Source organism: Monodon monoceros, unplaced genomic scaffold (assembly GCF_005190385.1).
Source record: "Monodon monoceros isolate NGI ecotype Baffin Bay Population unplaced genomic scaffold, NGI_Narwhal_1 Super_Scaffold_21, whole genome shotgun sequence".
NCBI classification, from domain to species: Eukaryota; Metazoa; Chordata; class Mammalia; order Artiodactyla; family Monodontidae; genus Monodon; species Monodon monoceros.
Window position 1 is genome coordinate 168,637,251 of NW_021703778.1, and position 26,642 is coordinate 168,663,892.

General features: G+C 52.4%; 1 protein-coding gene across 5 annotated transcripts in view; it reads right to left on the minus strand.

Annotated features, from left to right (window-relative positions):
• Nucleotides 1–328: 328 nt before the first annotated feature.
• The window catches only part of BCL11B (BAF chromatin remodeling complex subunit BCL11B), a 94,869-nt gene continuing 68,555 nt past the window's right edge, over nt 329–26,642 (minus strand). For all 5 annotated transcript variants that reach the window (XM_029237909.1, XM_029237908.1, XM_029237912.1 and 2 more), the window contains one exon: nt 329–5,299. In XM_029237909.1, the coding sequence (XP_029093742.1) occupies nt 3,231–5,299 (2,069 nt within the window). In that variant the 3' untranslated portion in view covers nt 329–3,230. The remainder of the gene's footprint in view (nt 5,300–26,642) is intronic.

Here is a 26,642-nt window from a genome sequence, read left to right on the forward strand (position 1 = left end):
TGCTCTGAAGGGCAGGGTGACGGCAGAGGAGGAAGATGCTCTGGGCTCTCCTCTACATCTGACATCTTTTACAGATGCCTCTTAAAGAAAGGGAGGGCTCTGTGAAATGGTACCTATACCTTGACAAACACTGATTTTTCCACTCAACACGAATAAAGAATTTCCCATCTGGTTTGCTGTGGCCACACCAGGGAGCCTTGATGCAAGGTTCAGGGCATTCAGAGTGAAGCCCTATTCGAACAGTCCTTTGTAGAGGCCAATTCCGACAAAAATATATACAACTAAAATGATTTGTGAACCAAAGCATTTAGCTACTTCCTTTTGTTTCTTTTCCTCAAAGGTTGTCAAACAACCCTTTTTTCTCCTGTACAATAGGACTTAACATACAAATTTTTTTTTTGCAATATTTTATCCTGCCAAATTAAAAAAATATATTATGGCAGCCTGCTTGTTTTTGTTTTTTTTTTTCTTTTTATTTCCAAATTCACTAACAAAAAGGTACATTAAATCCTTTTAAAAGGACAAGCTTACAGTTAAAAAATTACAAGCTCCAGTAAAAATACAGCAAGTGCCTACATCATATGAACCAACCAATATATCCATTCCAGAGAGAGGTGGGAGGAGAAAAATAAGTACAGATCAGAAATGTGGATTTTTTTTTTCTGCAAAGCATTAACAATTAAGCACTTTTTTTTCTACATACTTTTTCTACATGGTGTAGCAATCCCCTTTTAATCCCCAAATACAAGTTTCTATACATTTTTTTTTGAAATAAAAATTCAACACCCAAGGCAGAAAAAAATGTACTAAAACTCCGACTTTACAGTTACTGTGACAAGAACAAATTATTATAGACCCCACCATTTAAATTTTACTGCAACATTTTCAAGGAAAAGAAAAGGGTTTTTTTTTTTTTTCTTGTTTTGTCAAATGCCCAGGCATTCTCGATTATTACAAATACTGGTCCACTTTTACAGTAATCAAGAAATTTTCATATATATAATATATACTAAAACCCCGTCACCAAAAGAAAACAATATACACGCAGCCACTGCGGCATCTTTTTATAACCTATTAAGCAAACTCTGAAAAAAACGATCGCTCCAACACACATACACACAATTTTTTTTTTTTACCCTTGTATGTATCCAATACTGTAAACGTATTTTTAAGACAGAGTGCACTAAATTTAACGTTAGAAAAAATTAGCCGTTGTTCCTGAATTGTTTTTGTTCTGTTTTTCATTCAACGATATCAACTTGTACCTTGTGTCACTTGAGTTTTAATTCAGCAGTAAATCACCTCCACTCCACATCTAAGCAGCGTTGTCCCACAGACAAAAGGGGCCGGGGATAATCCAGCTAATGGATATCCAAGGTTGTGCTGGGTTTATTTCTTCATTTGATTGGGTCTTATGGCATTTTCATGTCTTCAACCAGGATTTTTGAAAATTTATTTAAAGTAAATGTGGCTTTGTTTCTAAAGAAATGTACTTTTCTCGTTTTACTTTTTTTTAAAAAAAGTCTTTTCATTTCAAAAAAAAAAAAAAGTTTTGCATTTGTCTCAAGAGACTCAAATAGGAAGATCAGTTTTCAAGGCACTCACATCAAATTGAATGGCAGTAGAAAAACTGTCCAATAAATTATTTTATTTTGTTCTTTATAGTGCCAGTATTGTGAATGCCACGCTTAGCAATACTGACACTCAATCTCAGCCATCCCTTACAGTTTAACCCACCTCTGGGCCAAAACGAAGATGACGCTGCAATTTCTTGTTTAGAAGCCATTTAATTTAAATGCAAACAAAAGCTTTAAAGTGCGGGTCAACAGAATTCAAATGTCTAATCTTAACAGTCCAATGTTTAGTACCTTCCAACCTAATGGGATAGAAAAAAAAAAAACAAAAAAAAAACCTGGGAAGTAGCGCTGGGCATCTTCGGATGGAACTCTTCCCGTTCTCCAGTAAAAGGGAACTGAAATTTGCAAGATCCTCCCCCCACTGCCCCCCCGCCCCCCGTCCGTACAATGTCATCAGTGTGCATTACGTGAGAGAATAGTAACTTCCCTCAATTCACCATCAGTACACTTGTCTGCTTGGGAAACGATCAGTTGTCACTGGCAGCAATGTATGACTTAGGATTTCTGTGGTGGGGGTGATAGAGAGAGAGAGAGAAGCTGTCAAGCCAGAAGAAGCCTGAAAGAACACCACTGGTTTCTCTCCTTTCTGTGTCACTGCAGGCCACCACCATCTACCCCCAAAAGTACCCTCAGCCCATTTTATTTAGTCTAATCTACGGCAAATAGCAGAGATGGCATCCCAGGGCCCACCGACATTCCAAGAAAAGTACGGGATCTGCTGGGAATGCACAATTTTAGAATGCTCTTGGGCCACTTCCCAGGGGCAGCCCTCAAAAACTCCTGTTTCTCTGGCAGTGCTGAGTTTTCTGAGGGCCTCTCCCCACCACCACCACGCAAAGGTTTCCTTATGTATTGCAAAGCTGAAATCAACACAGAAAAGGCCTCTGCTACTCGGGACATCATCAGTGCTACATCTCCTTTCCGATTCTGAAACAAAGTGCTACAACTTTAAAGATTGTTATCCGCTGTTCATCCACCCCTCCCCCAAAACAAAAACAAAAACGCATGCCACTTTTTATTTCAGGACAAAAAAAAAAAAGGAATAAAAAAGTAAACAACTTTAAAAGTCATTTAAGTGTTGGCTTCTTCACAAGAAATTACACATGCTTAGCTTAGATTTCAAAAAAGCAGCGCCCTCCCCCCCCCAAATTATAATTTAAAATATATGCTTCCCCTCTACATAGCTCGGGAGTCATCGCTCAGGCTACTACTGAGTTTTTTAAAAACAAACAAAAAAAAAAAGAAACAAAAAACTGAAGAAGGGATGGATACCCAACAAAATCTCTTAAAGGAATTTCAACAGAAAGAATAATAATAAAAAGTACCTGCACATGCCAAAAAAATTACAAAACCCAATAAATACAGAAATTATTGCACAGTTAAAAGGCTCCACAATTTTTACTGCCTTAATCAACCCTCGGGTTTCCATAGGACTTCGCAGACACAGGTTAGGTTGGAGGGCCGCCTCCCCTGGGGCCCCGGGGGCTCGCAGGGGGTGCCGAGCGGCGGCGGCGACACGGAGGCAAGTGTCAGGTCAGCATTCTCTCGCTTGGCGACGGGGCTACTGTACAGGTGCGCGGGGGCCGCGCGCGCTTAGCTCCTCTCGGCCTGCTCGATTTTGACGTCGTTAGTCAGCAAGTGCTCGCCGTGCCACTTTTTCATGTGTTTCTCCAGGGTGCTGTAGACGCTGAAGGGCATCTGGCAGATGTCGCAGCGGTACACCTCCTTGCCGATCTGCCCGTGCGTCTTCATGTGGCGCGTGAGCTTGCTGCTCTGCGCGCACGCGTAGTTGCACAGCTCGCACTTGTAAGGCCGCTCGCCGGTGTGGCTCCGCCGGTGCACCGTCAGGTTGCTGCAGTTCTTGAACACCTTGCCGCAGTACTCGCACGTGTCGCTGCGCCGGCCCTCCTTGGAGCTCGGCCTCCCGGGGCCCGGGCCGCCCAGGTGCGGCGTGCTGCCCCCGCTGGCCGTGCCGCTGCGACCCGACAGCCCGCCGTCCAGCAGGTCCCCGGGCGGCGTGGAGAAGCGCAGGCTGCCGTTCTCGGACGAGTGCTCGGACGACGTGGCGAAGGGCGACTGGCGCGCGTCCGTGAAGCCCAGGAAGGGGTCCTTCATGAAGTGCCGCGACGCCGCGTAGCCCACGAGCCACTGCGAGTACACGTTCTCGGACGGGATGAGCGCGGCGGGCGGCAGCTCCAGGTCCTTCTCCACCTTGATGCGCTTGGCCGCGCTGTTGAGCCCGGGGCTGGGCAGAGGCGCCGGCTTGCGCGGGAAGAGGCCCGGGAAGGGCTCGGCGCCCGGTGCAAAGCCGCCGCCGCGCCCGTTGACCGCGCCGCCCGGGCCCGCGTCGCCGCAGCCGCCCGCGTCGTCGTCGTCACCCGGGTCCCCGCCGCCCGCCGAGCGCTTCAGGAAGGCGCCGCGCTTCTGCTTGTCGGCCAGCAGCTCGCCGTAGGGAGGCAGCGCGCCCAGGCCCACGTTCTCCATGACCTTGCCCAGCACCAGCGCCTTCTCGTCGGCCAGCGCCTTGGCCGCGCCGCCCACGCCGCCGCCCGCGCCCGGCACCCCGGCCACGCCGCCGCCGCCGCCGCCGCCGCCGCCGTTCTCCCGGTTGCGGCTCAGCTCCGAGTCCATGCTGAAGCTCGACTCGGGCCGGCTCTCGTTCTCCAGCAGCAGCTCCTCCTCCTCGTCCTCCTCCTCCTCGTCTTCCTCCTCAGGCTCGTGGCCCAGCGACGGGTCGCTCTCGTGGTGGCGGAAGTCGCCGTCGGCCGCCTTGAGGCCCTCGCCGGCCAGCTCGCTGGTGCCGGGCTCCGGGGAGCTGGCGGCCGAGAGCCCGTCGTCGGAGCGGCCGGCCAGCGAGCCGGCTTTGTGCATGTGCGTCTTCATGTGGCGCTTGAGCTTGCTCGCCTGCGAGCACGCGTGGTCGCACAGCTGGCACTTGTAGGGCTTCTCGCCCGTGTGGCTGCGCCGGTGCACGATGAGATTGCTCTGGAACTTGAAGGTCTTGCCGCAGAACTCGCACGACTTGCTCTTGGCCGGCGGCTGGGGCGGCGGCGTGCCGCCGGGGGGCATGGGCGGCAGCGGCGGAGTGCTCAGGAACGGGGACTTGGGGCTGGGCTGGAAGGGGTTCAGGAGCCGGTGCATAGGGTTGCCGCGGCCCGGGGACACGGGCGGCGGCGTGGAGCTGTTGCCCGCCAGCTCGCGGAGCCGCCGCGAGAAGTCCATGGCAGGCGAGTCGATGGCCATGGGGTTCAGGCGCATGACTCGGTCGAAGGCACTGGGGTGCTGGGCGACGAGCCCCATCTCCTCGGCGCTGAGGCGGTGCGGGTCCAGGTGGTGGCGCGGCGGCGGGCTGAAGAGCGGCGGCGTGCCGGGCAGACGGCCCTCGCCGAAGCCCGGGTGGTCCCGCAGGATGGGGCCCGTCATGCGCAGCAGGTTGAAGGGGTTGCTGTCGCCCAGGAAATTCATGAGCGGGGACTGGGCCACGGCCTCGGGCCCGAGCGGCGGCGGGATGGTGAGCCGCGGTGTGAGCGAGCTGCTGGCCGGCCCGGGCTCCAGGTAGATGCGGAAGCCGTGCGTGTTCTGCGCGTGCTGCAGCAGGAACCACGCGCTGTTGAAGGGCTGCTTGCATGTTGTGCAAATGTAGCTGGAAGGCTCATCTTTACCTGGGGAGACACACGGACGGAAAGGCAGAGAGAGCGTGAGAAGCGGAGGACGGGGGCTCGCGCACCACGGGGCCACTGACCTGGAGGCGAGCCGGAGCCGAGTGTGTCCTGGGACCCGCGGCCCTTGAGGGCGGCAGCGGCGGGACGGCTTCTGAGCAGGCCCAGGCCTGCGACCCCCTGGCAGGTCCCCGGCAGAGGGGCTGAAGAAGCCTGCTCTGTGGGCTGCCGGCCCTGGCAAAGCCCGGACCAGGCATGCGTCCTCAGCAAGTTACTGCAATTCGGTAGACATCCCTCTGTGGCCCTAAAATACGGTGTCCTTAAGCCCATCACCTCAGAAGCCAAAGGAGATGTGTTTGTGAGAATGCCTGATTCCAGTAATAGGAAGTATGGGAAGGCTGGTGGACTGCATAAAAGATAGCAGGGCAGATTTCAGCCGTTCAGGGCTACCTTCACACTGGCCACGGTCTAGACCAGGGATCATCAAGGAAGGCACTACTGACATGTAGACCCTGATAATTCGCCTGGGGGCCGGGGGCCGCCCTGTGCTTTGTAGGGTGTTCAGCAGCATCCCTGGCCTCTACCCACTAGAAGCCAGTAGCACTCCCTCCCCTCCCAATCATGAGGATCCAAAATCTCTCGAGGCATTGCCAAACCTCCCTGGGGGGCAAAACTGCCCCCTCCCCCCCCAGTCACTGACTAGACAATCTTTGATCCAAGAAAGTTCTAAGAAGCACAAATCAAACCAAATCGCCTTGCGAACAGGCTCCGGACGCACAGGCTCAGCGGCCATGGCTCACGGGCCCAGCCGCTCCGCAGCCTGTGGGATCCTCCCGGACCGGGGCACGAACCCACGTCCCCTGCATCGGCAGGAGGACTCTCAACCATTGGGCCACCAGGGAAGCCCGCCCGAACTTTTTAAGAGAAACGGCTGATACCTCTGCATCACTCGGGATTTTAACTACAGGAAATCCCAGGGTTTCACACACCAGGGTCCATGCAGAAAGCGCTGTCAGATTTAAACACGGATGTGTAGGAACAGAAGGATTCAGCATGTCATGAACATCACTACTGGGTGACAGCTGTCCCCCACCATTGCTCTCCTGGCCTCACACACACACACACACACACACACACACACCTAACCACAGTGTGGAATCTGGCCTCCAGAGACCCCTGGGGAGGGGGAGGGGTGAGGTCCTTTGCCAGAAACACTGAGTGAAAGAATGTCACATCTGACAGGACGGTCAGGATTAATGGTGGCAAGTGTGGATTTGTTACAAACTGGCTCTGGTGACATCGGGAGCCAGTCTTAGTGGACGCTGGTGGCATGGAGCCAAAACGTCCCTGTCTTTGTCCATCATTAGGGTCATCACAAAATGGAGCCTGGACCTTCCAACCAGAACCTCTTTTGTGGCCAACGTCCTGAACCTGCGGGTGAAACTGGCTGCTTCTCCAGCCTGAACCTCTTCTCCTCATGCTTCACGTGAACAGGACAGGTGTGGGCGGGTCCTGCTTTCCAACATCAGATTTGCTCACTGGCCGGGAAAGGAAAAGGGAACACGACATCACAGCTGAGATCTTGAAATACCCTTTTGTTTTTTCAAACTTTCTTGTACCTGGAAGATTTTAACGCTGATAAAGCACGGTAGCCGCAAGCTCCCTGGTGGAGCCAAACGTGCATGTTAATTTCCATACCCCCGTATCAGGAAGGGGAGGGGGGAGTACACGGGGCGGGCTGGAGCAGACAATCCCCATCTCAGCCACTCCCTGGAAGATTAAGGACTTCTGAAGTCCCGTATAGAGATGTATTTTTTTGGTTTTCCAGCCACAAATTATGTTTCTTGGGGGCTTCACCCTTAGCAGTAAAATCCAAGTGGCTCTGGGACCAAACGTCCCGAGTTCCATACAGGTTAAACTTGACCACTCCCAAGGTCCAAGGTCCAAGGGGCCTGGACCTCCCTGAGCCATGCAGCGTGTGCGGGCTGTCCAGGGGGCAGGGGGGCAGGGTGGAGATTCTCCCAGACACGGAAGCAACTGGGCCAGATCACCCACCACTGGAAACCAAGACCTGCCTTCCAGGTCTGGTGGTCTATGGGCATCACTGCACGCTCGTGTGCAACAGGACATGTGTCTGTGTGTTTGGTAGTGAGGAGACCAAGAGGGGTGTGGGGGGCAGGGAGGACAAAAAGGAAAAAAGAATTCCGAAGGTCAGCTTCACCTCACTTTTAAACACAGCTCCAGGAGAACTTCTGAGGCAATTTTCTTTCTCCAGGGTGTCTGGGTAACTTCCTCCTCCCAGTATGTCTGTGTAATTCAGTTCCCCATGCTGGAGCCCCTGGGGAGAATTTCCCCACCTGGAAACAGGGCCTTTCCTTCCCAAGGCCCTGGGCGGCTGTGGTCCTTGCTGCGGGAGCGGTAAGGCCACACGGACACCCCAGCCTTCCCGTCCTGCGTGCCACCCCGCTATGGCAGAGAGCACCAGCTTCTTGGAGGCACCATCTCCTGTCCTGGCTTATTAGTTATCGCGTGTGGGGAACAGAACTCTTCACCTCAGACAGCCTCACGGGAAAGCTGGCCAGAAGCCATGATATTTAGAGTCCTCCGCAAATCCTTTTCTGGAGCTAGGCAGAATAAACAAGTAGTAAATAAGAAGATAAAGGAAAAGTCCCTTTCTGACACAGGAGCTAATAACACAAATGAAGCACCACCTCCCGCAAGGTCATAGATCTTCCAATTAAAGCGCAGTCTGTACCCTTCACCTCCGCTCCAGCCACTCTCTTTAACCAAGCTACTGCACACAGCTGCTCTGGTTCCTCATGTTTTTAAGACGACGGGCCGCCACCCTTCCCCCAATCTCTTTTTTCATCATCTTCATTTCCTTGGGTCTCTCCAGAGCACTTCCTGTTTCTTCTTCTGATGGCCACACATTTTCTAGAAAGTTCTACTGCCCGTGAGGAGTGTGGGTATCGGAAGACGATGAAAAACTCTTAGGTAGGCCAGGAATGAAATGGCCAATTCAAAGATGAATATTTTTTAACTCAAACGGCAGCTGCTGAGAAGCATGTAGCTACATGTTCTCAGAGTTCAAATGTTTCCACTTTTTGTATTAAAAAAAAAAAAAAGAGCAAAAGACACCGCTAAAACTCTAACTTGGAGCAACCGGGAGGAAGTTAACTGTCCGGAATTCACCATCAGGGGGAGAAAAGCTCTGTGTGTATCCCTTGAATAGGATTCCAGGGTCCCTCGTCAAGCCAGGGTAAGCCCTTTTCCCGCACCCCTGAACCCATCTGGTTCCCACACTTCTCTCCACACCATGGCAAGATTCACTGCAGGTGCCGGTCTTCCCAGGATCTGACAGCTTCCGATGTTTTTAAAATCTCCCAGCCCTCAAAGGCCCTCCCTAGACAATGCACTTTCCACTCTCCTTCGTAACTTTCTTTTTTAAATAAAATGTTCATTTCCATATTACCACTTCATGGTTATCTCTTACCTAGAAGTAGCCTTGAGCACTGGGGCTGCTCACTTTTGAGAACTGAACAATGTCAGGAAGCCTTTGAAGAGCCGCTCGGAACATTTTTCTGTTCAAAACCTCACTAAATATTTTAAAGCCCCAACACACACAGTCACCAATGGCTCATTTTTAAATGCAGTGGAAGACCCTCGGTGAGAGGGCTGCTTCAGACTCAGGGCTGTCCCCCCTCCTGGAGCTCAGGGCCACCTGCCCAGAGGTGAGCTGGAAGCTCTACCACGTGCCAACTTTGCTGGTGGCCCAGACAGGGTCCATGTCCCGACACGCTGCCACTGTGGCTGCCGACGTTCCAACTGAGAGGTCGACGCCTAGGTTATTTTTATTTTATTTTATTTTTTTGCGGTACGCGGGCCTCTCACTGCTGTGGCCTCTCCCGTTGCAGAGCACAGGCTCCGGACGCGCAGGCTCAGCGGCCATGGCTCACGGGCCCAGCCACTCCGCGGCGCGTGGGATCTTCCCGGACCGGGGCACGAACCCGTGTCCCCTGCATCAGCAGGCGGACTCCCAACCACTGCGCCACCAGGGAAGCCCGACGCCTAGGTTATTTTGAAGCGACTTACCCAGCGACGCCAAACCTGGCCTACAGGCCTAGAAACGTCAGCTGCGTTTGGATCACTGCATCAGGCTTGGCGACTCAGAACCCAGGGCCCGTGTCTTGTTTGCTTGCTTCCTTCCTTCTTCCTTCCTCAGACATTTTTGGTATCCACTGGCAGAAACCCACACTGGGTCTTCTTTTGCTCTCCTGGCTTTCAAGGGAGGCCCTGTATTTTTCTCAAATTCAAAACCCTCCCTGTGATCTCTGTTGAAGAGAACCCTGGACAGCAGCGTGAGTTCATACCTCCGCCTTGACATTCCCAGCAGAGTGATGTTGATCAAGTTACTTAACCTCTCTGAGCCTCTGTTTCCCCATCAGTAGAGTGGGAATAACATATCTGCTTCCAAAGAGGGCCGGGGGAGCAAATGAGATCGCGCATGTGGACACACCCTACAAAATTCACACATCACTACGCACATGTTATGGTTGGGCTTTGCGTGTTTTGTTTTTTATTATCCATCTTGTACCTGGTAGTGGATGCTTCAGGGATGCCTTTCAGTCTAACTCTGGCAGTGATAAAACCCTGGAGGAATTTTCTTTTCTTTTTTATTTTTTAACATCTTTATTGGAGTATAATTGCTTTACAATGCTGTGTTAGTTTCTGCTGTATAACAAAGTGAATCAGCTATACATATACATATATCCCCATATCTCCTCCCTCTTGCGTCTCCCTCCCTCCCACCCTCCCTATCCCACCCCTCTAGGTGGTCACAAAGCACCGAGCTGATCTCCCTGTCCTATGAGGCTGCTTCCCACTAGCTGTCTGTTTTACGTTTGGTAGTGTATATATGTCCATGCCACTCTCTCACTTTCTCACAGCTTACCCTTCCCCCTCCCCGTGTCCTCAAGTCCGTTCTCTACATCTGCATCTTTATTCCTCTCCTGCCCCTAGGTTCTTCAGAAACTTTTTTTTTTTTTTAGATTCCATATATATGTGCTAGCATACAGTATTTGTTTTTCTCTTTCTGACTTACTTCACTCTGTGTGACAGTCTCTAGGTCCATCCACCTCACTGCAAATAACTCAATTTCGTTTCTTTTTATGGCTGAGTAATACTCCATTGTATATATGTGCCACATCTTCTTTATCCATTCATCTGTCGATGGACACTTAGGTTGCTTCCGTGTCCTGGCTATTGTAAACAGAGCTGCAGTGAACATTGTGGTACATGACTCTTTTTGAATTATGGTTTTCTCAGGGTATATGCCCAGGAGTGGGATTGCTGGGTCGTATGGTAGTTCTGTTTTTAGTTTTTTAAGGAACCGCCATACTGTTCTCCATAGTGGCTGTATCAATTTACATTCCCACCAGCAGTGCAAGAGGGTTCCCTTTTCTCCACACCCTCTCCCCTGGAGGAATTTTAATGCAGCCTGCCTAATACATTAGAGGTTCCAGGGAAGTAGAAACTTGCAAACGTTGAGGAAACGTCATTTTTTATTGTGACTCTTGGGAACCAACACGCAACTGGGCTCCTGCAATGAAGTGCTACCGCCTCCCCACCTCTGCTAGTAGGAGTTGTTTTTTTATTTTTTTAATGAGCATTTAAATAATTGTTCTTCCTTAGTATGCTGGTTACTCTAATAATACCAATAAAGGTATCAGGGATGTTCAATAAAAAGCACACCTTTAATTGAGGTATTATCCAATAAAAAGGCCATAATTGAGAGCAATAATTTAAGAGGGCTCTCCTAAAGCCAAGTGATACCCAGTAGAAGGGTATTCCTGCCCGCAGGGGATTTAGTGGTTCACGGCTGCTCAAAAGCCACAAGCAGACATCACCTCCCAGCTCAAGCAGGGCCTGGGGTGATCACCAGCCAGGGCCTTTCTCCTCCCAAAGCTGGAGGCAAAAATGAGAGTCCTGACACTTGGACACTGAAGAAAGAACTGGGTCTTGGCTTCACGTGGCCCTCTACAGTTTGCAAAGCACTTGACAGTTGGTTTGGCATTTTCACAGCCATTAGCGCATTTCATCGTCAATCACACGACCGCTGAGGGAGGCCAGGCAAGGACCACCTCCCTGCTGGCACGTGATGGTGCTACAGCTCAGAGAGGCAGAGTCCCCCAGCCAGCAAGGGGAGGGCCATGTCCCTGCTCAGGCTTCCAGAGCCCTGGCTCCATCCCAGCTGTACCCCCCCAGCACCACCTGAGGTCGTTCTCTTGACACTTGTCAGGGCCTGTTTCACAATGAAAAGGTCCTCCCGTCACACTGTGTGTGTCCTCCCAGGGAAGGGCATCGATTAGCCTTTGATGAAGCCCAGTCGGGTCCACCACGGGCCTTGTCCCTGGAGTGGAGATGTTTAAGAGAGCAGGTGAGCCTACAGGGCAACGTGCCACTCAGGACCTGGTGAAGGGGTCATGAGACACCGGCAGCCAGGTTCTGGGGCAGGCTGTTAGATCCAGGGTCTCCCTGGGGCAGGCCCCTTCCCCTCTCTGGATTTTAGGGTACCCGGTGCCCAAGGAGAGGGCTGGATTCATTGGCCGACCACCCAATCCTCCTCCAGAATCTATGCCCACTAGCAATGCCATCTCCTCAGTGCCAAAATGTTAATAATTATTGTCACTATTATCTCTAGATGTGTAGTAGACCCCTTATTAGTTTAAAGACTGTCTTCCCTTTCATGATCCCAGAAAGAAAATGTCATTTGGTTTCCTTGGGGAACTCTGTAAGTTTCGTGTTCATATCATTTCTGAGCACAGTCACCTATGAAATCTATAAGCACCCCTGCTTGTTCTGAAAGCATCCTATCAAACAAAACCTCAGCCTCTCCAAGAGAGAAGGTGGAGCTAAGGGAATAATAACAGCAGTAACAAGAAACTATTATTAAACCCTTACATGAGCTGCCTGCAGCCAAGGAGAACTGTCCTCACAACTCCCAAGGTCAAGAACTGTCGTCAGCACCATTTCACAGATGAGGAAACTGAAGACTGGAAGAGATAAGGTGATCAGCCCAGAGCCACACAGCCAGCTGTGCTCTAGATAAAGGCTTAGTCAAAAGAGGAAACGGTGCGGACCTGGGCCCCTCCCAAGACAAGGGACCCCAGCGTAGGAGACAGGGCAGTTGTGTGTGCCTCGGGATCTTACCTTTGGTTCCAGCCACGTGCTAGTGAAATGTGGAGACGTGTTGTTCTCGGCTAGAATTGCAGCAACTTGGTGAAATCAGGCCAATTATCTCACGGAAAAGTAATAGATGTCCTTTGTTGGGTGTTGGTTCTGGTGGTGACAGTAGTAGCACTACTACTACTAAATGGTCTCCCTGGTGACGAAGTGCTGAGCCAGCCTCAGTCTAACGCGGCCAATGCCCCTCCGCCAATGCCCGTGGCGGACATTGCCAATCCATCTCCACACTCCCCCACCAGGCCTCCGAATCCTCTTTAACCCAGAGCTCCAGACAGCCATTACCACCACAGAGTGTGCGTCTGCCTCTTTGCCATCCCTGGATCCCAGCTCACATAAGCCCACTAAGTGGGGGGACCAAGATGATAGAGCTGAGTAGACTAGGTAGCAGGGTGTGTCCTGCTGGGAGCAATGCCTACACTTGCCTTTCATTCATTCATTGAAACACGTAGGAGCTGGGCACCCTTTATCCACTAGGTATTCTGCTGGTATCGAGGGATGCAGCTCTCGAATTCCAGGGGGAGACGAGAGCACCTAATAACCCTCTCAGTTATTTCATGAAAAGTAAGAGTGCTGCTAGGACCAAGCTCAAGGTGCAGGGAGAGAAAAGCACGCAAGGGCTTGGCTGCCTTTGGGGTTTAGAACCTGCATCACCCCATGTAGTCTCATGATAACTCTGCCCGTGACCACACAGGAGCAATAAAGGAGGCTCAGAGACCGCAAGTAAGTTGCCGGAGGCCACATGACTGGCCTTGGGTCATTTATTTAAAATTCATCATCTGGTCTGGATTCCAAGCTCCCTGAGGACCGGGGCTGAGCTGATCTTGCTACTGCCGCAACTCCGGCCACCAGCAGGGTGACGAACGCACACGTGCTTCAGGATTGCCGGCACCTGTGTTAGCTGTGTTCCGTCTGTTTGCTCCCCCCGTGGTCAGCGTGGCTAAAGTCATCACAGGCAGAAAAAGGGCGTCTGCCCAGGTCTGGGTGAACCTTCCCGGGCTGCACAGTCTGCCCTCCAGGCGAGGCCGCCTCTGGAGCAGGGTCCAGCTCAGCACTCAACACGACCCCGCTTCCCGGGCTCGCTGGGCAGGACCCCACCCAGCATGCCCACGCCTCTCCGCTGGCTGTGTTCCAACCACCAGAGGATGCTGGGATCCGGTGACTCCAAAGAACCCAGACGCTCCGCCACCGCCCCCATCCACCTCTAAGCCGCCCTGGCAGAGTGGGCGAGCGGGCCAGCGATCCTGCCAAACCACAGCCCTGACAGCCGCTGCTGCCCGGAGGAAGCACCAGGCTCTCAGCCTTCAGGATCCGGCCGGACTCACTGCCCACTCACGCGCTGGACCCCCACCCTCCTGGTCCTCTCCTTGCCCGTGCATCTCACACCTCCTTGCACCTGCCGTTTCAGCTGCCTGGAATACCTGCCTTTCCTCCTCTCCCTGCAAAACATCTTCTTAGACACAGCCCAAGCGTAGCCCCCTCTGAATCCCCATAGCCTTGGGGGAATGCTGCTCAACACTGATCACCACACTGGCATCACCTGCCCTGGACTCTGGTGGGCTTGACTCACATACCACTGCATGTGCCAGAGGTGGACTTGTGGGCGCTCACAGCCACTCTGGAAAGTGGGCTCTAATCCAGATCTTATATAAAAGAGAAACTCAGTCTCATCACAGCTAAGTGAGGGGCCCCGGGTCAGACAGCCTGTGGGTCGCAGAGCCCAGATTCACAGCTGGGTCTGAGCCCAGGGCCTGGGTCGTGTCTGACACACACCTGGCTGCCCCTCCACCGGGCTTGCAAACTCCGCCGTAACCGGCCCTGGACCAGCCACAGTACACCATTCTCCCTGCCCCCGCGCACACCAGCGAGCTGGCCGGTGCCGCGAGCTGGAGGCTCTGTGCAGGAAATGCCACGTGGAGCTTGGCTGAGAATCGAGAGGCCCCACGAGTAAGAAACCTCACCCTGCTGCGGTCCACTCACCCTGAGAGCATCCATGCGGCAGAGGTCAGCTTTGTGCTTCCGATGCCCGAGTTACCTCGGGCTGGAGGACTGGGCCTTCAGGCTTCACCACAGCCTCAAACTGAGGCCCCAGCACCCCCCTAGACAGCCAGGGGCACAAGAACCCCAGCAGAGCAAAAGCAGCATCCTGGGAAGTTACTAAGCCCAAGGAAACCTAATCTTGTCCAAAATGTTCTAGGGACATCCCTTTCCCATTCATTCATTCACTCATCCATCCGGTCACCATGTGCTAGGCGCTAGGACCCACAACAGGACCTACTTACTTGGAGGGATCAGCCACAGGTGGGGGTCGGGGGGAGCAGGGGTGGGTTAAGCTGTGGACACAAAGGATTCTGAGGCAGAGCAGGATCTGCCGAGTGACCTCAGAGCATCCAGGGAAGAGGCAGGCAGGAAACACCGCGTGGAGGTGAGTTCAAGCCAGACACAGGGAAAGTGGCACCGGCCCAGATCCAGCAGGGAAGGCACTTGGGGTGGAGAGCCCTGTGTGAGCACCCTCGGGGTGCACCAAAGAGAAAGCAGCTCTGTTGGCTGCAGAAGCAGGCAGGGGCAGGGAGATGGGAGAGGCGATGAGAAAGGCAAGGACCTGCGGAGAACTGTGCAAGTGTTTCCATACGATGCATCCCCTGCTCGTTCTGCAGGGTTTCCCGTGCAGGGCTGTCCTCGCTCACCCACACTCACCCTCCAAACCCAGGGCTAAATCGTAAACGTGAAAAAGATGCTCCACTCTCGGTGTTCGCATTCTCCTCCTAAAAAGCCAGGAAGCCCCTCAGGACAACACCCAACGTCTACACAACACTACATCTGCACCCGGAAACCGAACCACTGGAGCAAAAGCTGAGAGGCTCTTGTCCACACGTCTGTTCGTTTGCTCCTTCCTCCCTTTACTCTACACATGCAGGCAGCGTGTGTCGTCTGCCAGGCCCGCACTGAGCTCAGGAGGGATGCCCACGCAGAGCCTGCGGTCCAGGACAAGAGGCTCTTGACTCCACAAACATGCAGTAAGGGCTCAGGCCACTAGTTCACTAAGAAAGGGTGTGCCACACGGTGCAGGGCCCAGAGGAGGAGAGACTGATGGCCTGGGAGGATCGGGGGAGGCTTCTCGCAGGAGGAGACCCTGGAGCTCAATGAGTCCATTGTGCAGAGAAAGGGCAGAAAGTGTGTGCCCAGCGGAGGAAACTACAGGCACAAAAGCATGGAGGTGGGATCTTAAGATTCGTGGAGGCGAGGACCTGGATGTGGAACTGAAGAGGCGATGGGGGATCCACCTGAGGAGGCTCTGAAAACACACAAAGAAACGGAGCTGGAGAGAGACCAAAGTCCATTGCTGCAAATTCCATCACAATGAAAACTTTGATTTTTTTTTTTTTAAGTGAAGATTTTCAAGCCCACACTCAAGGTCTATTTGAATCACGAACTGTTCAGTAGAACAAAATCTCAGTACAACGAAAGGATGGAGGTAAACCCCTCGGAGAGTTTGGTTGCAGGCCAGACCTGCCCTTCCCAAACTAAGAAACCATAATGTATAAAGAAATGACACTGGGGGGTGGAAAACACAAAGAGGGAACTTCAAGTCCAATCTACGAGGACCACGAGCTTAGGAAGCGAGGCGGCTTCTAAATCACCGTCTCCAGCAGAAGTTCTATTATTCCAGCAAAAGCCTCTTATCTGAACACCCACGGCTGAGAAGCCCGCCTTCAGGAATGGGGTGGTCCAGACTCTTGGGGAAACAGGGAAGTATGAAAACTGAACTACGGCTGCAGGCCCCATACACCCAAGATTTCCCCCAAACAGTCTTGACTTCAACTGCTCGATTCTGTGGTCACACCAGGTGTGCAGTTCAGGCTCAGGAAACAGCCACCCAGCCCTGAAACAAAGCAACACCTCTAACTGTGGAGGGGGCATCTCGGGGCAGGGTGAGAGCCGTGGTGTTTGCTAGTCAGATGGAAGAGCCGGAGGCAAGACACACAGAGTGATTTTATACGTGGCAACTCACTTACAGCATTCTTGAGAAACTACAGCGCACTCCTCAAGATCATCTTTATACAGTCCCCCCCGCTTTACACCAGGCTCTCACATGCGTTGGAGATAATGTCTTCCCCGAGATAGATGAATGCATCGTCAGACTCCCTTGAAATCTGCTTTCTGTAGACTTCTCTGAAAAGGACCTACACTTTTCCAGTGGGTGTTGGTGGACTGAGAGATGAATGTACTTCCCCAACCCTCTCCCCACCAATATAGGGTTTTCTGAAAGGATTCTAGAATTCTGGGGATGGGAATTTAGCAGAGAACGTGAAGAGGAGGCATAGAGCAAACCATCCTTATCACTTAATAAAATAAAGAGTGAATTAAGAAATAAACAGGCAAAACCCATCACGCAGTGAGCTGCTTGGGTGCTTGAGCGCCGGTGTGTACACAGTTGTGCACATGTGTACACACGCCAAGCACATCTCACACACACATTCTGGCTGACACAGGAAGTCTCCCTTCTCTGTAATTCATTACTTCCTTCACGAGGCAGGCCTCCATCCTTCCTTTCCTTAAATCCACAGAAGCCTCCACGTTCCACCCCAAGAAGTATTGCAGGGGCAGTAAACCTCGTTTTAATGGAGTGTACGTTTAGCTCGGAGGAGGTAACTGACGTTATGGAGAGCCTCGATGCCGAGTTATACGGGTTAGCTAACGCAGAGGGGACCCATAGCCACACACCACAAACAAGCAGTAATATGTTACATAGATTGTTCTGAGCAGCGTGCGTTAGAGCAAAAGTGTGCGGGTCCACTGGGATTGATAAAACACAAGGAAACAGCAGATGCGCACCTGTAAATTTGTCTCATTTGTCTCTGAAGTGAAAGGTTATTCCCTTGTTCAGAATTAGTGATAAAAACATGCTAGCCCAAGGTTTGTGGAGAATATCTGAGTATTTAAGTTGTGTATAATGATAGGCGATTATAGGATAAAAACTGGACCTTATGAACGGGGCGGGGGGGGCACTGTCTGGATCACCAAGTGCTTCCCACCGCTGAGTCATTTATCTTTAACGCACGAGCACTTCCACGCCACATGCCCCCCCCCACCCCCACAAAAGGGCTGCAGGGACTGTTACCAGACCCCACCGCCACGAACCGGTAACCACCCAAGCTTGACTTTGCCTGGGTAGGTGGATTCTTTTCTTTTGTCTTTTCTTTTTTTAGTTTTGTTTTCTTAAATATGTCTAGTACCTCCCTGCAACCAAGAGCTGAGACTGAAGTCATGCCCCTCCAGGACAGCCTCCTCCAGCAGGCCACCTTTCCGGACCCGGAGAGCCGAGGCCAGGCGTAGGGAGGGGCCTCGGCCCCCGTGTGGGCGCCCTGCTCCCCAGCACCCTCCCTGGAGGCGAGCAGGGGGGCTGGCAGGAAGCACCAGCTGTGCCGCGCGCCCGGGCTGGCACCTTGGCATCCCGGCTGGAGCCGAGGTGCCCGCCTGGCCCCATCCAGGTTAACCAACTGCAATGTTACAGTAACTCCAGACAGCCTGTCACCGAGCACAAAAGTCACCAGCGAGTGAATGTTCTTTTCTGCACCACAATTAAGACGAATCAATACGACGGGCCACAAATGGTATTTTACTCTCAATAAGAACTCGAGCTGAGTTTATTCAGAATATTTTAGCGCTTCCCCGGGGGATTTTGGGCCGACGCAGATGGCAAATAAAGTACTCAGCCTAAGGCTACAGCACATTATGGTAATTCTAATGTCAGATGTACTTTAATATACAGCTCTATTTAATCACCCCATTATTTCACATTTCCATATGAAAAACCTGCGGCACTTCTGCGGTGCTTTGCCTCTGCCATGGTGCCAGCTTCCTGCAGCCCGCGGGCGGTGGGGAGATGGTCATCCTCGCCAGCCACGGCTCACAGTGTCAAAGTTCCCAGATGCCCCTCTGCACAGAGGAGCTGCCCAGCATGATCAGAAAATCAGGGCGTTCGGAGATGCACCAAATGCCACGGGAGGTTATGGGAAAGAGAAACCTAGCAGCCCCCACACCGGCTGCACACAGGTTCACACACACATGCAGGGGTGTGTATACACACACACACACACACACACACACACACACGGGTGAGGGCTCACCACTCAGCCTCTCTCCAAACACCAATAACCCCAGCAATGTGGCTGGGTGGCCCAATGGTTAGACCCAACCAAGGCACTGGGTTGGACCAGACGCGCCTCCTGCACGCGGTTGTCACAGCACTGCCCCACGCCCCCACCCCACAAGGGCAGAGGAAGGCAGCAGCAACGCCAAGGGCGGGAGGAAATGTGCAGGGGCAAGCGGAGGCTGGCTGGCGACAGAGGAGGCGGGGTGGGAGGGGCAGAGGAGCTGCAGCCCAAACCGACTGTACATCTGGAGCCAGGAGGCCCCCAGGATGTCCTGTCGGGTTCGCACTGGAGAATGTGAAGCTGAGGAGCTCAGGCCCCAGGGGAGGTGGAGTCCCGCGAATTCCAAATGGCCGGAGCACCTCAAGGCTGGCTCAGGCGGCCAGCTGGCGGGAAGAAGCCGGCGGAAGCATGGGTTTTGGCTGAGCCCAGGAAATCACTCTAACGCTGTCACGTGCGTACTTGGCCACATGGCGTTCCAGAGAAGCCCAGCACGAAACCCGCTGACCACCCAATTCTAGATTTCTCACAGATAGGCTGCCGATGGGTGAAATGAAACCTGGCACCTGGCACCTGACCCTATTGGATGCCCCACTAACCAGTCAACATTTAAGGCCACAGAACAGGATTCCTGTACATGGGTACAGCATATGCCATCCAAATGAGGCCGCTGCTGCCCGTGAGCGGGCCCGGTCCCACTCCTAACACGGGGGAAACAACCTCTAAGGGAAGCAAGGAGGCAGGCGGGGAGAGAGGAAGGAAAGAGAGGCAACAAAACTGAGGAAGTCCTAGCGTACGTTGCCAGAAACACTACCAATTCCTCAGAATTGTCCACTTACCAATAAGACTTTCAGTTACCTAATTCTAGCAGATTTGTCTCATAAGCTCAGTCTGGGAGATTTTTTTTGAGAGGAAAACTGCTTGATTATTTGAAGGTACAGACTCTGGCTGTTCCAAATCCTGCAGGTATCACCGTGACAAACGGCTCACCACCCAGCATCCACCACCCACCGTCGTCGCCCCTCAAACCAGGATCAGGACTTCTTAAAATACACTTCGGGGGGGGGAAATTCAACAGTGGGAATTCTTTCTCCATTTCTAAGGTCTTTGATTCCACCCTATTATTTTTGGTGATTCGTGAACCTGAAAATAGATACTAATATTCCCCAGTCCTTTTCCTGGCTGTAGCGAGTGCCAGTTCGGAAAAAAGAGCTAGAACAGTGGTTCTCAACTGAGGACTATTTCGCCCCCCTCGGGGATTTTGGCAATGTCTGGAGATATTTTTGATGGCCACGATTAGGAGGGTAGCGGTGTTACTGGCATCTAGTTGGTAGAGGCAGGGATGCTGCCGAACATCCTACAAAGGTCAGCAGCTCTGGGGCTGCCAATCCAAAGCTAGACGTGCCCCGGCTTCCCCAGCAGCACTGAAGCTGCACCTGGCAAAGCTGACTGCAAGGGGAAAGTGGGAATCGCGGGTAAGGCAGAGAGTGGGAAGGGGAGGAGAAAGAGGGGAGAAAGAGGGTGGAGAGAAACTCTGAGACCAGAGAAGAGAAGGAGGGGCCCACATCACTGACTTTTGGCAGTAAGCGGACTTGTGGAATCCCAGTCAATTTCGTCATTATAGAAATCATATGAATTCCAGAACGGCCTGGAGCTGCAAATACCCGGGGCTCCTAGGGAGCTCTGTGCCTCGTAAAGGGGAATGCCAGCCTCAACAGGCAGAGGGAGCAGCACCCCCTCCCCCCAGCCTGCCACCGAAAAACCGTCCGCCTGACGGACGCCTCCCTCCAGAACTGGGCTCGGCCACCAACGCCAGGACGTCAGGGGCTGCCCTAGATTCAGCTGCTCAGACGTGAGCCTTGCAAGAGCGGCTGCAGGAGATGAAAACCCAAATACACTTCCTGGAGTCAAAGAGATAGAAACACAGTTTCTGTTGCGTACGCCACTCTTTAACAAGGCAGCGATCCTGACGCGATGGGGGTGGGGGAGGAGGAGCAGAGAGGATGACCAGGCAAGCTTGAGTCCATTAAAAAAAAAAAACACGATCCGGAGAGATTACATAAAAAGTACAATTAAGGACCGCTCAGAATCCCGTGGCCTTGGAGAACGTGCTGCCTCCGGAATATTTTTAGAACAATCACTGGAGTGATTCTTCTGAGTTGTAGAAACACTCCCAATCAGAAAGTCAATTTTTCCTCTATTTGCAGAAGTGAGCTGGCTCCACGGGACGGAATGCGTGTGTTTTGCTTGGCGCCTGTTCACAACGCTGTCTTGGCAGCGTTTCCTTGGATCGCGCACGGTGAACCTGGCGCGCACACAGTAGCACTTTCATCTGAACCGCCCGGGCCACGCTTCCCTAATAACAGCCTGGGAACTGCAAAGCCCCGCAAGCCCAGCCCTTTACATGCGGAACAGAGACGGGCTTTCGGGGGGCCCCTCTCGCCACAAGAGGGATTGTAAACTGGGGCTGGTGCTTTCAATAAAGCTGTTAAAAGGCGGAAAAGAAAACAATGCCAGCGAGTTCTGGCGACCTTTCACCTCACCCCCACCACACACACACACACACACACACACACACACACACGCACACTCACACTCACACACACCCAGCCCTGATGGCTCCTCCTTCCCTCCCACTGCCCACACAGGTACCAGATTATCTCTGGACCATCTGAAGTCTGGATGGGAAGGGACACGGCCACTTCAGAACCTCACCGAGGTTGAGTCCCTTGGGCCTGACAGATCTGAATCTCCTGCTTGGTAGCTTTGGCTGAACGTGAATGCGTGAACTCAACTCCGAGCTACAGTTTCCTTCTGCACGAATGAGGTTAATGCCTGTCTTGAGGATCTCGGGCATGCATGTAAAGAATCTTACATCTGGCTGGCACCCAACAGAGGAAGCTATTCATGGGTAAGAATATGAATGAGTGAATGAATGAGTGAGTTAGTGAATGAATGAGTGAATGATTAAATGAGAGAATGAATAAATGAGTGAGTGAACGAATGAGTGGGTGAATGAATGAGTAGGTGGCACCCATGAGCCCGCCCTTCACCATCACTGATGAGCAGCCGCCGTCCCGCCCTCCCCATCAGGGCAGCTGTCACTCAGAAAAAGGACTTCCAGGTACCACTTCCTCCCCTCCCTGGCGTCAAGAAATGTAGTTATTTCGGCCTCTTGGAACTGGCTCATCACCACTGTCTTGCTTCACACATTCCCTTTTCTTTCTCTCTGTGTTGTTTACAAAGGTTTCACTCTGTTTTCAACTCATCAGAAAGGCCCTGCTAATACACAATTAACATGTGATTATAAAAAAAAATTAAAATAGCTTCCAGAAGAAGGAAATGTAATTAAGTAGAGAATGCTTTTCAGTAAGTGCTTGCTTTAACCCATTGTCAGAACACAGTCTACGTTCCTCCACAATGCCTGGAACAGATGCCAAGGGCAGAATGTTAAAAACAAATAAAAAAGGACATTATTTTCGGGGGGAATAATAACCATCAACTTGGTACAACACGCTGGAGAACTCAGATTCCGGCTGCAGAGGGCTGACCTCCCCCCAGTCCTCTCACCACCCTTTTCTGTAAAAACGCTTCTCTTCTAAAAAATAAAATAAATGATTAAACCCAACTCTAACATAATAAGTGAAACAGAGTGAAAAAGCAAAAGCCAAACACACATATTTACAAACTCCACCATTAACAGAAGCTCTAGTCCAGACCATGAAAAGAGTTTGACATCACCACTTTTTAACCAAGTCCGGGATCATTTTGTTTCAGATCATTCTGGCCAAATTTCAAAAGGGATCTCTCTTAAAAACCCCCAAATCGAAAATGGACTTTTAACTTCATGTTCAAGAAGCAATCTGAGAAATCGAAGGAATTTTTCTCCCAGCTTTTCCTGCAGCCACCCCGACGAAATCCAGTCATTCTATGGGCCCGACGTTGATGGTTTCTGCCCACCAATATGGTGCCACAGCAAACTCGAAATTCAAGGAGTTCCCATTTCCTTGGGAACCCTGTGAGAAACGTGTGTGTCCCCGCACACGAACCATCTCCCAAAATGATGGAGAAGAAGCAACATCGGAAAGCTCAGGGCTGGTGGCAGGACCACCACACCAGTCACCTGTCATCCATCCTTTGAACCCGAGCACAGAGCAAACGCTCCCAGCCCCAGACTGTTCCCAGCCGCCGAGGGAGCAGTCAGTGAACGGCCCACACTTCCACCTGGCCGGCCAAGAAGCTGGGGCTTCTGGACAAACATCCCACCGTGGAGGCATCCCTCTGGGCCACTCAGGACGCCATCCATCGCCGCCCCTGCTCCTTGAACCATGCATGAGGCACGGCTCTATTCCTGACTCGGTGGGTGTTAGCTGGGTGACCCTGGGCAAGCTTCTCCACTCCTCTGGATCCGTCTCCAGTGTGACATTCCTCATCTGTGAAATGGCCCCAAGAGGAAGCAAATTTCTGTGTCTTACAGGAAGAAAAGTGAGATTCAAAGGGTTTAGGTGACTGGCCCGAGCTCCTGTAGGAAGTGAGGGAGCAGAGACCACGGGCCAGTCTTCTCAACCAGGGGGCCAACTGCCCTCGGGGACAGCAGCCCCCGGGAGCCGACAGACCCTGAGGGGTACTGGGCACCCACGGGCACCAGGTCAGCAAGACCTCGTTTCATCCCACAAGTTACATGCTTTCACTGCAGTCCATGGACGAGAAGCCTGTGGCTGAGGATTTACTCATGTCTGTCTAAGGCCACCCAAAGTGTAAAATTAAGGCAGGCAACAGCGAGGTCATCCAGCCCCCCCCACGTACCGGATGGGGAAACTGAGGCTGCCCAGTGGAAAAAAGACTTCCCAAGTCACACGTGTGTTCGGTGAGCCAAGCTCTGGTTCCTAACCTGTGCTTCTGAGTCCCCTCGACAAACCCACCCCAGGCACCAACAGGCTGGTCTGCCCTGACCCAGGGCTTCTTCTGAAGAAAAGAAAGAGAAGCCACCAATGGCTCCCCCGATACTCCCCACGCCTCCTTCGTGGGGTCTCCCCCAGCACCCCCATTTCACAGATGAGACCAGAATGCAGAAGGCGGACAGCAGGCCCACGGCCTACACTTCGCCACCCAGCACCCTGTCATCAGCCCACCCCACAACCCCTGAGACCCGGGACCTTTCCCTGGGACCCCAAATACAACAGCCTGCATATCTCAGCATTTGTTTGATAACTCCTACTAGGGCCATTGCCTCGGGTTCAGATGGAGAATCCAAGGCTCAGAGACATAAAGCAATCTGCCTGAGGTCACACAGCTCAAACCCATCCAGCGGCCAGCAGCCACAGCGGCGCTCAAACTAAATGTAAATACATTTCCCAGTAAAGCGCCCCGACTCCGCTCCCAAGGGACAGCAGATCCCTCCAGAGTGGGAGCCTCTCTCCATCCATCCCGGAATCCCTTCATCACTTGGCACCGTCTTGACACATAGTAGGTGCTCTACCAACACCTGCTGAACTGAATCCTGCCCGCGTCCAGAAAAGCCATTAAAATTCTGCAGCCGGCGCCTGCCCCGCGCATCTGCACGGCGCAGCAAGAACTGACAATTCTTCCTAGATAAATATCTGGAAAGAAGTCGGGAAACAATTAAAACTAGAAGCTAATAAATGATGGAGAAGCCCATGAGCCAAGTCCTGGCCCACTTCCCAGTCTTCATTCATGCATCAAAAAACCCCAGCGGTCCGAGGCTTCAAGAGGGCAGCTGGGCAGTGGGGCTGTCCGGCGTGATATAAATGGGAACTAGATATGATCGGGTGTACTCATTGCACCCCCAACAGCAGACACTATCTCCCAGCTCCCCCTCTCGTGCCTCCCCAGCCAAGCCCCCTCCTCAGGGAGCTGGTGACAGATGATCTTGTAACCAGGCAACCAGGCGGAGGAAAGGTTCCAGAGTTCCTCCACTGGAGCGCGGACGGCTGCGTTCTGCTGAGGGTGGCTCCCGGGATGCAGCGCCATGACACCCTCTTCCGGGCCTTAAAAAAATTGGGGGAGGGGGCAGGTGCACGAGCTATCCCCCCACCATGAAAACAAGTGCTCTGGCATCCTCCCTCCCCCTCCCAAGCTAGGCCAGCGGCCAGCTTTTCAGGGAGACAAGTTTCCACGTCTCCACGTCTCCCCCAATGACAACCATGGCTATGGACGGACCTGTAACGGAAGGTCCCAGGGCCACAGTCTTTCCAGAAAAGCTCTCGCTCTGCGGCGGCCATCCTCCTTGCCTATCTGCCACCTGTAGCTGTCTTAAATGCTCCCAAGATTCCAGGGAGCCTCAGAGGTTCAACCGGGTCAGCTGCACTTTGGGCAAATATGTGCCTACAAAGAGAATGCCCTGTATCCATGGTGGGGGGGGGGGCAACGGAAAAAGGGTGTTGGGGTTCTCAACCAACAAAATGGAAGCTCTGTGTGCAGGGAGCACAGGTACCCGTCCGCTCTGACAAGTCAAAATGCTTTCAAGCTGTATTAGACACCTCGAGAGCCCTTTCGCTGGGCGTTGGCCATAAGCCAGGTGTCCTCACATCCAAGGTGATACTGGGTCCACGCCAGTCAGGTGGGCATCATGATTATCATGCTGATCATGGTAACGTCGAGGCTCAGGGCTAGACGGGGGTTGCAGGAACACGTACCACGAGCTAGGAACTTGCTAGGAACTTGATCGGGAGGACTTGTATACATAATCTCGTGGACTTTATTCTCAGCCTGGTAGGAGACCCAAGATGCACAACCAGGGGGGCAACTGTGTGGCTTCCTGCCTCCCTCACCTGTGCCCTTCCCACGGTTCATGACAGAGCCTTTGCCAGCAGTCATATCATCTTGGGGCACTGTGTAGGATTACGGTTGGTGGCATCGAGCAGATAAGTGAGAAGAGGACCACGGGCAGACGGGCACATCTGCAGAGGGCCCAGAGCCTGCCAGGCGCCGCCCCGGGTCTAAAGAACCCCCTTGGCCCCTTCCTGCCAGCCGGCTGAAGTCGGTATGCAAAGCAGGGTCCAGGCACTCTGAATTCAGGGCAGAGCTGTCATTTTCTTTCTTTCTCTCCAGTAAACATAGTGCACTTAATAAAGAAAAGGAGTGAAGTTGGAAAATTGAAAATTGGAAAGAGAATAATTTCTTTTCCAGAAGGCAAGCCTCCAGGAGGTTCCTGTGGGTATCAGAGGGTAAGGGGCACTCAGGGAGGAAATAAAGACCCCGTTTGGGGGGGTGGATATCATCCAAGTATCTAATAAGGTTCTTCTGACAACGTTAAGATACACACACAAACCGCACACTCCCTCTTCCTAGCTGCATGAACAGATATGATTCTTTCTAACATCTCTATCAGAATGGAAATGACCACTGCCAGAGACTGGGCAGACGCTGGAGCGAAGAAGATGCAGAGACTGGGGCCCATCAACTCAACAGATGTCCTCACCATATGCCCCCACTTCTGGACCGTGCAGCCCCAGACCCAGAGGAGGAGGGCCTCTGACTCCCAATTTGGGGCCACAAGAAGGGAATGGAAATAAAGCCAATAAAAAGAAGAGGCCTCCCAAACGCACAGGGATCCAAGCCTTCCGTGATGGGAAGCTATCCATCACCACTGGGCTGACACAAGTGTTTTCAGCTCGTACCCCCTGTTACATCTAAGGGCTGAATGCTTTTCTGGGAAGTGGGAGGAGCTAATGAAACCACAAGTTTGGCAGAGCCCGAGGCAGGGTGTCCGGCTAAAAACTTCTCTTTCCAATCAGCTAAAGTCACCACAACTTTAAATCAATGTTATTGCATCTTCTGATTTTTAAAGGAACACTTTCTTCTTGTAGAAAATTTCACAGATACAGACCAGGATACAGAAGGAAAATAGAGACCACCAAAGTAACTTCCATTAACATTTCGGTGCTCCCTTCCAGTCCCTTTTCAGTGGACTTGTACAAACAGACATG